General features: G+C 41.0%; 1 protein-coding gene across 6 annotated transcripts in view; it reads right to left on the minus strand.

Annotated features, from left to right (window-relative positions):
- inpp4b (inositol polyphosphate-4-phosphatase type II B) overlaps window positions 1-16,120 on the minus strand; it is a 259,010-nt gene that overhangs the window by 186,742 nt on the left and 56,148 nt on the right. For 5 of the 6 annotated variants that reach the window (XR_008361055.1, XM_053502915.1, XM_053502917.1 and 2 more), the window contains one exon: window positions 10,704-10,820. Coding sequence is in view for 5 of the 6 variants with exons in the window: in XM_053502915.1 (XP_053358890.1) it covers window positions 10,704-10,820 (117 nt within the window). In the remaining variant the exon portion in view is untranslated. Of the gene's footprint in view, window positions 1-10,703; window positions 10,821-13,024; window positions 13,158-16,120 lie in introns of those variants that run through there. The other variant, XM_053502919.1, reaches the window with a different exon arrangement.

A 16,120-nucleotide genomic window follows, 5' to 3' on the forward strand; every position in this document is an offset into this window, starting at 1 on the left:
TCATTGGATTTTAAGAGATTTCATGTTACTTGTTATTGGAGAACAAATAACTTGGCATGTTTTTTTTTTGTTGCATAGTTTGAGTACACAAAAACTGAATTTTTATATGTTAAAGTGCTTCACAAATCATATCTAATAAGTTAACATTGATGCTCAAATTTAGTATAAGTAAGTTTGGGTAAAGTCAGGAAAATTGTCCATCCTAAAGAAAAAAGTTAATTTTAGAAATACAGATGTGTCTCCAGTGTGTTTGCGAGGGAAAAAGAAAACCCTTCCCATGCTTTTTTGTCCTTTCTTCATTTTTACAATGGCCAGGGCTTAAACAAGACAGATTTTTAATTTCTCCCCTATTGTGACCCCATATCAGAAGAAAACCTCCCCTGGCTTGTTAAGCCTTTGAATTAAGTCTACACAGCACTTACATCATGGGCTATGCAAGGCGAGCATTTATACTTCTGTGCAGGTGTGTCGGCGTCACTTAGCAATTACGCCACCGAACCGCTAGATGCCGGTGGGGTTTCTACGCCACTGTGCTGCCTCTTTGGTACCACTTTCTGTACCACTTTTTGGTAAATTTTTTGGTGTGGTACAAACTGAGCAGATTTTGTTGAATTTTGAGGTAGTAGATGCTGAACAACAGTTACTTTTATTGAAATAACTGCAATGCAGAAATGAAAGAAGGCGTTGGCGGTAAGAACGTAAGAGGAGACGTTAAGTACGATTTTGGACTCATTTAAAAAAGTACCTATAAAAGCATGCATGGATACCAGACGGAGCAATCACGCTTATTTTTTAGCTGTAACACGTAGATGCATTTCTGGGGAGGTGCATGTCAGGCTACACTATAGGGCACGGTGTATGGTACATGGCTCTGCAAGACCTATGCATAGATCTTAGACTTGATTATGCAAAACCATAAATCAGCCTAAATCTGTTCTGCTGTTCTCTTTTGGGGCGTGGCATGGGAGGAATTTGTTTAAATAGATACTGAAACTGTGCATTAGGTGAAGGAGTGAAATGAAGGTAGTTTGAGGTATATATATATATATATATATACATATATATATATATATATCACCTCATGCCCTAAGCCATCACCTAAGATAAAAAGATTTTTTTTCCACATATAGTACCAACACACAAGTTTTTTTTTTTACTTTTTACCTATGAAAGCCCACCACCACTAATTAAAAGATAATGTACATCTGGGATTTGAACCCAAACCTCCCACATCAACAGCAGTATAGGCGAGACTGAACTCAGGAACAACGTATCCTAATTAACAGAAACACTACTGTCAGACAAAGAAGTCTACAAAAGCTAGACAGGAGGAGCGCTGTATCAACTCAGCTGGGGTTCACCATATCATTTATTCGAGATCAGATTTAATCTGCGTATCGAGGGGACCATTAAGGCAACAGCAATCAGCGGTATGCAATAAAGAAGGCCACCGAGTACGGACTGCTGCTGCGAGCTTCGCTCTTTCATTCTCAATCTATCTTGCAGGCCATCTATGCTTGTTAATATATATGCATGAGCTTTTGTTTGATCTTCCACATCTCCTGCCCTCTATTCTCTCTCTCTCAGTCTCTCTCTCTCTCTCTCTCATATTTTTGATCTCTTCTCCCACTGCTCCTTTTCAACTCATATCAGCCTACGTTCTAGGGATTGCAGATTCTGTGCCAGTGTATGTGTGTGTGAAGCCAGTACTTCACAGCAACTCTTGTGTTAACAAATCTATATAAACAAAGCCAATCATCAAGAAAAAAAAAGGTTTGTGTGCATACAGTAGGTACTGTAAGCGTGAAATACGTTTGTGTGCGAGATAAAGGCATGACACGTTTGCATGATTTCCGAGATCAGTTCACTACATAACACAAACGTCATAAATACTGTACAAGTTGTTTCACAGAGTTTTGAAATCAACGTTTCTGACATGTGTACATTTGCTCGTTTGTGCAATTATTCAATCAGCCAATCATGTGGAAGAAGCTCAGTGCATAAATCATACAAAAACATGTCAAGAGATTCATTTAATGAAATCATGTGGAAGAAGCTCAGTGCATGAAATCATACAAAAACATGTCAAGAGATTCATTTAATGTTCATCATCAGAATCAGGAAAAATAATAATAATGATCGCATTGACTTCAGTGCTGGCGCCAGATGGGCTGGTTAAAGTATTTCAGAAACTCATGATCTCTCTTGGGTTTTTAACACACAACAGTGTGTAAAATCTGAACGAAATTAAAATATGAACAACATAAAAACTAACAAAGAAATAAAACAAAACAAACAAAAAAAAAACATGAGTTAAAATTCCTTGTTGAACAAACAGGTCAGAGGAAAATAGACAAAGAGTGGTAAGAGCTGACAGAAAGGCTGTGGCAAGGCATATAACCATGCTGGGATATGAGCCTCATTGCTACAACCATAGTGAAGAAAAAAATACGCACAAGAGAAGAAGATTTCACTTCTGTCTGCCAAAAACAGAGATCTGAGGCTACGGAGGGCACAGGATCACTGAGAATTAGCAACTGAATAGCTATCTTTTTCTACTTGTAAATAACTGTAAAAATGTGTGCAAGTACAACATTAGTATTGTTCTTTTATAATTTAAACAAGTATAAACAAACAAGTATATGTGGTTATAAATTAAATATACAGTATATACTGAATAAAGGCATAAAACCGGTTGATGTTTACTTGTAGTCTTCTATGAGACTCTTATTTGACTGATCATTATCAGTATGTAGACTTAAATGGTGATTATTCTGCATGTTCTCTAGTGGAGTTTGGTGTTCCGCAGGGTTCAGTTTTAGGCTCACTGCTTTTTTCCCCTTACATGCTTCCATTGGGCAACATAATCGGTAAGAATGGTATTAGTTTTCATTGTTATGCTGACAACACACAGTTATATGTCTCAGCAAACTTAGATGAGAAAAACCAGCTTGCTAAAGTTGAGCAATGCGTAAATAATATAAGAAACTGAATGTAAATTAACTTTCTTTTGCTTAATCCTGATAAGACAGAAGTTCTAGTCATAGGACCGCATTCAGCTAGAAGTAAGATTTTAGATCACACTATAACTTTAAATGGCCTTTCTGTTCTATCTAGTGCAACAGTAAGAGGTCTCGGTCTGATTATGGATTCTAGTCTTTCATTTGAAGCTCATGTAGAAAATATCACCAGGATAGCATTCTTTCACCTCAGAAATATTGCCAAGATAAGGAATATATTGTCATTAAACAATGCAGAAATACTAGGTCATGCTTTTATCACCTCTAGGTTGGACTATTGGAATGCCTTACTGTCTGGTTGTTCAACTAGGTGCATAAACAAGCTTCAGTCAGTCCAGAATGCAGCAGCGAGAGGCCTTATTGGAACCAGAAGATACAAGCACATCACACCTATTTTATCTTCACTTAATTGGCTCATTGGTCAGTACCGCATATTATGAAAACTACAGCAGGGGTCAGATCTTTTTTTTACAAAGCCCCAAAGTTATGGAATAGCCTTGCAAATATTTTTCAGGACTCAGACACAGTCTCAGTTTTTAAGTCCAGGCTAAAAACCAATTTATTTAATCAAGCATTATTGTAAATAGATTTGCCTTAGGTAAAGGGGCAGATCTGGGGGACTCATGGACGTAGAGTACTATGGTAAACTGGTATGTTTGGATCCTGCACTCTCATTGATCATTCAGGTTTGTTGATGGTAAGGTGATTGGTTGCTTTACATCTCAGAAAGCCCTCATGTATTCTTCCTTCTGGCTTTCCCTTTTAGTTATGCTGTTATGGTTAGTCCTGCCAGAGTCCCTGTTTGCACTTTACACTAAATATACATTCACTTTATACATTGTGTGACTGTGACCATACCTAACTATTATGTCTCTTTGCTCTCCCCTCCCCTGTTCTCTCTCTTCCTCTCTCTCTCTTTTGCCTCTCTTTCCCCCTCTCTCTCTTTCCCTCTGTCTGTCAAGCTACACATGTGGTTCCTGAGCTGCCAGTGATCCAGACTCCCTCTGCCCTCCGGACCTGTCTGACCCATCCTGGTGCCCAGCTTCTGGGTTCGTCACATGGATGCCCTGTTGTCTCTTTGGCATGCGTCCGGTGTCTGGGGACGGTTTCACTCTATCATGAAGACAGTTCTGGCCTCAACTGATGTTGGCTGCTGTTTCTCTGAGGACTTGATTTGGCTGCAGTTGTTCGATAGTTTAGGACTGGAATTTCCTACTGAGTCTACCTGAGCCTCCAATAACTACCTGGACTCCATATTTACATCAATTAACATCAACTGTTATACTAAATTTCCAGCCTCCTAATACACAGTATGAATGCAGATCAATTCCTGCTTTCTGTTTTACCCAAATGAGGATGGGTTTCCTGTTAAGTCTGGTTCCTCTCAAGGTTTCTTCCAACTACCATCTCAGGGAGTTTTTCCTTGCCACTGTGACCCTCGCCTGGCTCATCAGGGACTATCTGACCATTTTGATTCATACACATTCATATTCCATAAAAACGTAAATAATTCTTTTGATTGTGTAAAGCTGCTTTGCGACAATGACAATTTTTAAAAGCTTAAAACTTCTTAAAGAAGCTTAAAACTTCTTAAAGAAGACTGTACTTCCAGGAATGATGATCCCGGCACTTGGAATCCAGCAACTGGAATGCCTGAACCTTGAAAAACGACGGATAACTTGTCACCAACTCGCCGAAAAGTTCACGCATCTATCTGTGGGAACGGTACACACAGTCATTCACCAACACCACTTGCATGTTACAGGAGCTCGAGTGGGAGTAATTGCCACATACAGTACTTGTCAAGCTATTTCTACATGTTTGGGCCATTAAAGGAGTTCCTAGGGGGCCGCCATTTAAGAGTCTGGCTTTGGGGTACTGAAAAAACTTACTTTTATGGTATCCATGCACTGGCGAAATGCTGGGATATGTGCATTAGCATAGAGTCAAAAGTCCTGGTTTGACCTGAAAGCCCTTTGTAGGGTTATGAGCCAGCGCAATGCTGTCGGATTGTCGATGAAAAAAAAAATGCTACGACCTCTAACTCTACCGAGAAACATTAGCCTTGAACCTTGAAACTTCTCATTTTAAGTGAATCATGCAAATGACAAATTTGTAAGCGTGCAAAGCATGTTAACTTTGATTGAAGGTACTTAAAAAAGGCACTCTCTGTACTCTAGAGAGTGCATCCGCACACATTCGTCTTTTAACTTGACAATGGCCGAATGCTTGTTGTGGCTCCTGTTCTGGCTCATGTAAGCGGCGCAGCGGTGGTGCATCAGAAATAAGCGCAGCGTGAGGCCGAGAGCACACAGTTCTAAAACAGCTCAGTCACACTCGGAGACAAGAGAAATTACTGTATGATTACCCATGATACCGTTCCACGGGCAGCCGTGACACATTCATTAAAGCAGCGGACAGTGGATAATTGCTTTCTACTGACAACAAGTTGCATGGCCGATAATAGTCTTGACGTTTTAACGGCTCCCTATGGGAGGTAAATGAGCACTAAAAGGATGAGAAATCTTATCAGCATTTACCACATGCCTCTTTTCTTCTCTTTTAATTCCCTCTTTCTTATTTCCTATCCTCATCTCTTTTGCATTCTCCAATCTAACTGCGAATAATATATAGCCCCGTTAAGTGTTTTATGCGTTTGTGCCAGGCCAGGAGCTAATTTGCTAATTGAACCTTAAAGAAAATGAAATAAATGCTTTTCGGTGCTATGAGTGTAATGCAGGAAATACAACTACACACGACACGCTACACAGGTATACAGATGTTTACAGTCTCTCTATAAAAAAAAAATCTCTTCATCTCCAGATAAGACCACACAGATCAGGTGAAATCCCTCGAGCAAACTTTAGAAGGTCAGCAATGGAAGCGTGCAAGCTCTTCTCCCATGATGCACCATTTCTCAACCCAGGAGAATTGCTGACCAGGACTGTCGAACTTTCCACCCTATCACGTCCCAAAGCATTAAGAAGCCCTCTCTACAATCAGACCCCTCGCACCCTCTTCTCTCTCTGCCTCTTGTTCATCCTGCTCACTTATTCATGCAGACTCAGCAGGCTCACTTATTCATGCGAGCTTGCTATGCTGAGCACCAGAGCTGCAGGCGGAAAGGAAATGGTGCTCAGATGAAGCATGAAGCGCAAAGGCTCTGTTCAGGATGTTAAAACACTGGATGGAGAAAGTTATATATATATATATATATATATATATATATATATATAAAAACTCCTTTGGTCTTTTGTCAGACAAATGCAGGGTATAAAGTTTGGCAAGCCGACTCTTTTTCAGGTCACTTGCTGCGCCACAAGTATAGTCATCATCTTAAAAAGGCTAGTGAGCCTGTAGGTGTTCAGCTTGGAGAAACCAGTTTTATAAATGATACTGTCTCAAAACGCATACCGTTTTGATCCAATAGCCTTCTGATCCAAAAAGGGGTCCATGCAAACACATCACAGCTGATGACACTTGTAGGCTCTGAGGCAAAGTGTTCTGTAAACGTATCATGTCTGCTGGAGCAGACAGAGAGCGACCACTGATGCCACATCAACCGCTGGAAATGAAGCAGTTAAAACCCTCATAAAGCTCCATATGGACTGCCATCAAATTCCTTGATTGTGGGGATCCCAGGACATCCAATGTTTCAGCATGCAGCAAAAACTGTACTTTTCCTTTAAATCGACTTAAAGTGGACAAATCCACTTTCCCCACACAATGTGGCATACACACACACACATATATATGTGTAATATAAATGGTTTTATGAACAAGCTCTCTGGAGTGGAACTTGTTCGTACAGTATATGGTGGACTGAATGGAGAACCTGGAGAAAACCCACACAACAATAGGAAGAGCTTGGGAAACTCATGCTCATCCACACACATCCACACTCAGGATTGAATCAGGGAGACTGGTGCTGTGAGCTGAAAACACCATCCATTGAACCTGATTAGATTAAGATTAAGATTAAGAAAAACATTAAAACACAAAGAATTAAGGCCAGTGTTGTGTAGGTTTCTCTTGTGCCGAATGGGCAGCTCTGGCCCTCTACAGGGGTGTGCTGTGGTGTCTGGCACCTGGACGTTAGCAGTGAATCCTTTGAGTGCTCTGAGTAGTTGAGTATTGTCTCTATGGATCGGGCTTGCTCATTCCATAGATACTCGTACAGAATAAGATCTGGGGAATTAAGGAGGCTGGATTAGCAAACTCGAACTCTTTGCCTGCCAAGTCCCATATGCGGCACGCTGTAGTGCACTGGTGTTCTGGTGCGTTTTTCTCATGCCTTTTTCCAGAAGTTGGTGCTGCTTTGTCTTTTCTGTTGGATCAGATGTAAAGGTGCCACCAGTTATACGTGTCACTGGTATATAACTGATAATCACTGTTATTGAATTCATCTGGTGATGTTAATTGCACAGCTGATCAGTGTATATGGTACCAACAAAGTAAACAAAATGATTGAGCATTTAAACGAAAGAAGGTAAACTGATGTCACTGATTTGGCCAAGATCCAGCTTGTCTCATCCTACAATCTGACTTAATTTTGTTCTTGGCACTGATGTTTGATGTCAAGAAACGCAGCACACTGAACACCACAATTTGACTGAATGCCAAGCTGGTCTTGTCTCAATAAGACGTTCTTGACTGTCTCAGATCATTAGCTGTCACTCGACAGAAAAAAAACAAGAAGTACCTCAGCTAGAACTGTTAACTGTGCACTATTACTTTTATTCTTTTTATTACTTTATTTTCTCTTAAACGAGTTGGAAAACCAACTGGCAACAATGGAATCATGGATGAAAAGGTGACACCTGCTCCAGCGTTGGACTTGCATTTCTCTGGGGACCTTTATATACTGTATTACCTCTGTGTTTGGGCACAACTGGCACAAAAAAAGTAGTAGTGCTCGCAAATATTCTGATTATTATGCTGTAGCAACGTATAAAAGCCGGACTGGTGATCACTCAACACTGGTGGCTCAGTGGTAGGTGTTTCACCAGCCATGCAGAAGGCCCAGGTTCGATTCCAAACCCCAGCCACTGGATGAAGTGCCGGTCTGAATAAAATGGGAGGGTTGCGTCGGGAAGGGCATCTGGTGTAAAAACCTGTGTCAAGCTTGTATGGTACCAGGTAGTCCGCTGTGCAACCCCTTGCCGGGAGAAGCCAAGAGACCAGGAACAACTGATGTCATACCCTTGCATAGGTATAGAGCATCATAATAAGACTTACTGGATCTTAAAAATCATTGTTTTACCTATGAATGTTTTTTATCTAGTATGGATCCTCATACAAAAGCAAGAATATGATTAAACATAGACTAGTACAGAATCTACTGTAGTTAACAAACGCTAAGACGTAGTAATAAAGTGAAATAATATGTAATAAAATTACATATTATTCATGTACATGAGTGCTGTTCATAGTAGCGTGTACATGGCATAATGACTGCAAAGCCTGGCTGCACCGTCAGTCCCAGAAATGAGACATTAATAACAAACTCATGTTCATTAGACATGCACTGCAGAGGCCAAACAAGGTTACGCTTCCCAGAGAGCAGGAGGGAGTGTTTCCTGTTAGATTAGAGGAAACTGGAGGCAAACTAAGCTGGGTGCTTGTGCACGCTGGACCATTGAGTCTGAATCGAGCAGAACGCCATCTATTAACACTGTCCATCTAATTAAGACCCGCATCTCTGACATCTCCCGTGCTGAACTTAACGGCCATAAAGCCATTTCAAAGCCCACATCTAACACATCAGTCGGTAGTAATAGGTGTAGCTGTAATTAAAGATCCAATTAGGAAAAGCAGATCGTCTGCGATACTGTAGCAACAGAGGCCTTTCTCCAGACAGCTATCATAGCCATAAATAAAATCAAATTAACCCTTATGCGAGGTGAAGACTGCAATATATTTCTCCAGCATAACGACCTCAAGAGCATCTATTTGATTAGAACGTCGGTACATTAGACATGGACCCTCTCCTTAACGCAGCTTCATTCCGACTGTTCCCAAGGTTAATTAAAATGAACAAGTAAACAAGCATGTAAAACTATTCCATCGAGGGCATGCATATTTGCAGTGACAGTTCTGATCCACTCTGTATGTGATGAATTTGGAACTTGGTATGTGATGAAAGAGCTTGTTTTACACCTTGTACACAATAACAGGTATATTTTGTCTCTAGAGTAATAAAGATGCATAGGTCAGGATTCATTTAAGAGGTGTCCTGGTATCAGTGTGATGATCCTATCGGAAAAAAGTGGATCAGATTTCTGTGAAAAACTGTCAGGAATTTAACTGTTATGAATCTAATATAAAAGTTCGGAACTGGATTTTGGTAGAGGAATCTTTATGGACGTGGAAATATACAGTACTTGGGCCAACCCTAATGTCTTTATACTTTCCTTGCAAAGCTTCCAGACTTTTTTTTTTAATGCTGGCTTGAGAAATAGTTCTCCAGGCTTACTGAAGGACTTTTTTTTTGTTTTCATTTTTAATCACTCCCTGGACCGGACCAGATTCTTTTTATTTGTTAAGCCACACAGTAACCTATAAATCATTCAAGCATTAAAAAACATCTAACTTAGGGTATGAACCAGTGAAAAACGGGTACAGATAATGACAGATGATTAGTATACAGCTGAGGCTAAATACTGAGTGGTTGGAACAGACGAGAGGGGAAATGAGGTCGCTGCTGGGGTTGTTACATAAACAACCTATTTTTTTATTGTATCTTTAGGCACTTTGCAGCCTGGCACAGTAAAACACTTGTTTCCTGCAAACTTAAAGCAATTTTATATGAAAAAATGAGAGGGGCTTGAGACTTTTACATTATATTTGTAGTATATATTAAAAGTTAAAAAGGAAGAACATGAGTGGTAAAAATTTGATTTCATGGCACATTATCTCTAAAAATGTTGAGTGCTGAACCATGTGCTATACTGTATAAAATACTAAAACAAACTGTTGCCATGTAAACTGTGCACTTTTGGGGTCCGGTACAGACATACAGTACCACCACATCTCTACTGTATATCTATCATCTACTGTATATTGTGTATCCTGTGCCGTGTTGCCAGGGGCCTGGAGCCTATCTCAGGAAATTTCGGGCACCAGACAGGGTATAAACTGAATGGGGCACATGTGCAAAACCGGAAATTTGTTCTTCCCTGCATGTCTTTGGGAGGAAACTAGTGGGAAGACACCAAGTAGGTGGAGACCTTGCAAACTTTTTTATAAACACAACACATAGAGGAGAACCCTGTATGTGTGAGACAACAGTGCAATTGTCACCAAAAACGTGGCAGTATGGGTATAAAATCCTGCGCCTTGTTCAATGAATATTCGTTTTTTCAAATCCATAAACAAGTGGTCATGCAAACTTGCTTCATATCATGGCTTAGTGATGAAGAATAGAACCTATATAATCGTATATGTGTTGCCTTTTCAACGTTTAAGCCAGTTCAATATTCAACAGTCTGGAGTCACAAGGCGCATTCAGTTAAACACCTGTGAAGGCTTATTTAAGGACTGGAACATGCTTGCCACATGAAATAGGGGGAGAAAAAAAGTACATTAAAGCATTTAAATGAAGTCTTTTCATTTCCTCAGTAAGGATTCACTGAAGGGAACTCTTCTCAGCATGAGCACAAAAACAGCTCTGGTGCTACTTACCATCTGGTGGTGCTTGTCCTTCACATCGTAGACGCTGAGTTTGATGAGGCTGTCCTCGCAGACGGGCCAATCAGGAGACAAACTCACACCAGTCAGGAACAGGGGGTCTCTTGTTCCCTGCCAGGAGAGAAAAGACAACATGAAGGATGTGAGAAAGGGTCTCGGAAACGTATGGGCTGCGGAGCGAGCCAACAGCTGTGCACACAGGGCCGCTCTGTCTGAGAGTAGAAATAGGCAGTTCATTTACAGAAGGTCTTTGGGGGGAAAAAAACAAAATCAGGCTACAATCTGTCTTTGGTGTGGTGAAGAGGGACAAGCATGAAAAGCTACACGAGAATTTTGTTCAGCGACTGTTTATGTAGACGACTTAAAAACACGAAGAGCCTCCAGTGGAGAGACATGGGCACCCCACTGTGATAAAACCTAAATCCACTCCGGCTCAACACAGCATCTGTTCATGCTTCAAAACCTTGCTCCCTCTGAGAGCTGGCCTCTGATCAGTTTCCCAGAATCCCATGCTTGACTGATGTGGGCATACATGGCGCATCCTGACCAATCCGGGACCTTTTTCTCTGGGGAAGCAAGCATTTATTCTGGCACTTCCTCAGGGCATGGGGTGTGTCAGGAACACAAGATCTTTGAGAGATGGCGCAAAGGGGGGTAATGAGCAGTAATTACACGCACAAACCCAACCCACTCACACACAACACACACACATATACACAGATCAAAATATCTAGAAAACACTACTACAAGCCATCTACGTGAAAAATATCCCGTCTTGGGAGCGATAACGCTTCGAAAGTCTGTGGACAAAAGCAGATCTGCAATTAGTCAAGCCGGGATCAATAGCTGTGCAGTCTGTCTATTTAGTTATCCGTTTATTGATGTTACACACATTTTTTTCTTCACCTTTAGGGCTTCCAGTGTTTTGGAGACTGGAAGAAATCGACAGGGTAAAGACAGGCAGCAGAACAGCCAGAACAGGGCTACTGAACAAAACAGAACAGAAATACTTACATCATGACCATATATTCTAAAGTCAAGATTTAGATGGTGAAGACAGAGGGATTTTAAATGTTACCTGTACCTCTGTATATATATATATAATTCTTACCTACAAGATTAACTACCATATATTAATGCTTACTAAATATGCTCATTCTATACGTTATAATATACTGGTGTTATACCCTAAAACCCAAATAGTGTACTATAAATAAAGTGCTATTTTAGAAAAAAGTGAAAATGCACACGTAGCATTTGCAACTAAAATACATTTTCTGTCATACTAAGAGCGTTCGTGTCAAACAAGGACTTGTGATGTCTGAAATTACCCTGAATCTTCTTCTTTCGGCTGTTCCCTTTGAGGGGTCGCCACAGCGAATCATTTGCCTCCATCTAACCCTATCCTCTGCATCCTCTTCTCTCACACCAACTAACTTCATGTCCTCTCTCACTGCATCCATAAATCTCCTCTTTGGTCTTCCTCTAGACCTCCTGCCTGGCAGTTCCAACCTCAGAGGCTCTGAGCCCTCTGCAGTCGTGCACGCGAGTAGAACGCTTAATCCTTGAAATCAACAGATTACCCGTGGAAACTGTAGACACAATCATTCACCATCATCATTCGCTTGCACTTCACAGGAACTCAGCTTGCCACGTCTCCCATACAGTCCAGAACTTGGTGCACATGTTTGGGCCATTAAGGGAGTTCCTGGGAGGCCGGCATTTCAAGCATGAATCAGACAGTCAGTCCGATCATGGATCCGGCGTTCTGAGATCTACCTTGATGGTGTCCAAGCTCTAATGAAACACTGGGATAAGTGCATTAGTGTATTAGGGGGTTATATAGGGATTTTACTCTCAGAACGGTGCTCTGTTATTCTGCACAATTAAAAGTAAATTATTTTGAATAAACTTTCTTCTTTATGTGACTTAAAGTATGATTTAAAACATGGATTTCTTTGCATGTGCATAAGTAAATATAAAAAAAATAATAAAAAAAGACTAATCTAGAATACACCCTTATAAAGCATGAAACAGCAGAACATGGACCAAACAGCATCCGTTTCCTAAAGTTTTCATCAAAGGCAGTCAGATGTTGAAGATAAATCTCAAATCCAACAATGAATGAATAAACAAACAAACCAATAATAAAAGCTAGCATTTGCTCTATACACACATTCTCTCATGTTGTTCAATTTCCTCTCACATAGAAGCAAACCCTCACAGGCTGAATTTCTTTCCTCTTTCACTGAACGCCCTGTGAAAGCTGCAGTAACGTGCCACCACCGCCAACTCTAAGGTCACGACGCACTCACCAGCATGCCTGCAGCAGACAGAGAGCGGACACACGGCGCACCCCCGGGCCAGATGATGGATGTGAGGACGGTCCGGTTAAATCGTCCAAAATCAAAGGGAACAGTGAAGCTGCCTGGGTTTCTGCTGTTCTGCTGTTTACTGTGCAGCAGGGAATCTGTTCTACAGCTCTGTAGTCAGCTTAATGGACCCTCCTCACCACTAATGGCTGAAGTACATAAAAAAAAAAAAAATGCTGAGCTGAGTCTCTGTGTTTGTGTTTGTGTGTGTGTGTGTGTGTGTGTGTGTGTGGTTGGTAGGAAAGCAAAGGGGTGGAGGAACAATTTGAGAGATATCCCAAAACGTCCAACTTGTTCTAAACCCACACACACACACACACACACACACACACACACACACACACTTAATTATGCATATGCTCAGACTATAAACACATAATCCACAGACAGGAAAACACACACACACACACACATTTAGTCTTTATGTTATTTTTTTTTTTTTAGATTTTTTTCTTAAACTGGTGAGGGTTTGACGTCAAATCCCATGGGTCGCTCGTCTCCTCTGAGAGACATGGAGACATTTATAGAAGGGGATTTTCCCCCTAAGTGCAGCAGATTAAGAGAGCTGAATACTTCTCTTGCCACACACACACACACACGCACGCACACACGCACACGTGCAAAACTGATTGCCATAAATGTCTATAAGTACAACATCTGTTTATGACTTTTTCATACTGTAATATGTAAGGTTTTTTTTCATTTTAACAAGACGGCCTGGTTTGCATAATTGTTTCGACATACAGTATAAAAGTCCACACACACACACACACACACACCCACACACACACACACACACCTGAATTCGTACTCTTTGTAAATGTTTTCAACATGGCTGTAAAATGTGCTTTAAACTAATGTACTCTGGCAGATTTTACAGCTCTTTAAATCTTTAGGCCAAAGATGACTACACACACACACACACACACACACACAACTTTCAACTCAGCCTCGACACAGAACATCATTTAATCTCCAGTCACCACCAAACTGCTTACACATTTCTTTAGAGACGAGACAAATATTAGCTTTTCGACTCACTGCCTCTCTCTCTCTCTCTCTCTCTCTCATTTCCACCTCCTCCCTCTATCTTTCTTTCCTATTTGGGCTCATTATTTTTTTTTTTTTATTGCCATACACCTATCACCTATTCCACCTGTACTTCATCCTTGTACTTTTGTCCTTGCAAATGAGCTGAGACCGAATTTTCATTTGTGCGTTTAATTTCTGTATTCCCCCCCCCCTCTCTCTTTCTCTCTCTCTCTCTCTCTTTTTTATGGTTTGCCTGTTTTTGCTGACGTGCTTCGCTTTAAGCACTGGCAAGTACTACAGTAAAAATGGCGTTCCAGGCTTAACAGAAAAGAAAACAGACAGAACGCTAACAAGAGTTGGATGAGCTCAGAGCCAGAAAAGAGAGACTGTCTTTTAGGGCAATTTTTTATTTTATTTTTTAAGCACATGACCAACACAGAGGTTTTTTAAGAACCTATGAAATTCTTCTCCCACGTCACCGTTCTACTCTTCTTTCCTGGGAAGGTTTTCCACTATATTTTGGAGCGTGTGTTTAGGTCTCAACATACTTTTGGTCTTGTAGACACTCATTATTGTCTAATGTTGCTGTGATTAACAGGTGAAAGACAGATTATACCGCTCCTATCCTCCTATCTTTTGTAACGAGGATTTTGTAACAACAGAACAACGACGAGCTGTACTGTAACTTTTGCACAGAAATCTAACTTAATTACGAGCAACCAGAAAACCATTAACATCTGTCCTATTTAACATCCCCCCATTAAACGTCTTGTACGTAAGGTGGGGGGGGGGGGTGGCTGGCGGGGGCTGTATAAATCTGATCCGCTAGTTTATTGGCGTGGCTAATAAACTGATAATACAGTGTATGAGTTTTATCTTGCTATTTCCCTTTGTGACGAAACACCTTGAAGACAAATGTAGGACCCTTTAAACTAACCTATTTTTATGTCAGCTTGTTAAACTGGTGTTTATAGACTTAACTTTAATATGACTATAAATTAGATTGTAAAATAAAAAGAAGAAGCAGCCCTTCTTTTATCCATGTAAAGAGAAGAAGATGAAGGTTGTAAGCGCTCTCCGTTCTCTCGTCTCAGAGCGCTGGATTTTTTTGGCCATGCCTTGTACAAGGGACAACTGGGACTTGTTATGAAATTTATCATGATTGAAGGTGTAAAAGCAATTGACATTTAGGCATTTGGCAGACGCTCTTATCCAGAGCAACTTAGATTTTTATGTCATTACACATCTGAGCAGTTGAGGGTTAAAGGCCTTGCTCAAGAGCCCAACAGTGGCAACTTGGTGGTTGTGGGGTTTAACCCTGGGATCTTCCGAACCATAGTCCAATGCCTTAACCACTGAGCTACCCCTGGCCCCACATTTACAACAGAAGATTGACAGTGGTGGTGGCTCAAACGGTTAAGGCCCTGGATTAATGATCGAAAGATTAGGGGTTCAAACCCCAGCACCACCAAATTGCCACTGTTGAGCCCTTGATCAAGACTCTTTACCCTATCCCCTCCAAGGGGTGCTGTATCCTGGCTAACCCTGCTACCTAACTGCGATACAGGTATGCAAAACAATAGTGTCACTGTGCTCTAAGGCAGTGGTCCCCAACCTTTTGATTACCGTGGACCGGACAACGCTTGAAAATGTTATTGCGGAACGGGGAGGGGTCCTTGAAAATCCAAGAAAGTTGCAGAAGAAGAAGATGCAACTGCCTGTGTGGGTTGTACAGACAATCATTCATCAACACCACTTGCACTTTACAGGAACTCGGTTGGGAGTTATTGCCACATCCCCCATTTACCAAACAACAACATCACACAACATTCCCTCTGAACCTCCAGCACTGCTCGACTTGTCCCACAGTATCTCAGGGATCGACTGATCAACTTCCTCTAGATGTCTATACAACTAAGGCACAGGCAATCTTTAAACAATGACTTAAGACCTATCCGTATGTGGGTTAAAGGAAAACAAAATCCCAACAGTGTTTGACTGACGGTA

Source organism: Clarias gariepinus, chromosome 8 (assembly GCF_024256425.1).
Source record: "Clarias gariepinus isolate MV-2021 ecotype Netherlands chromosome 8, CGAR_prim_01v2, whole genome shotgun sequence".
Taxonomy (NCBI): Eukaryota; Metazoa; Chordata; class Actinopteri; order Siluriformes; family Clariidae; genus Clarias; species Clarias gariepinus.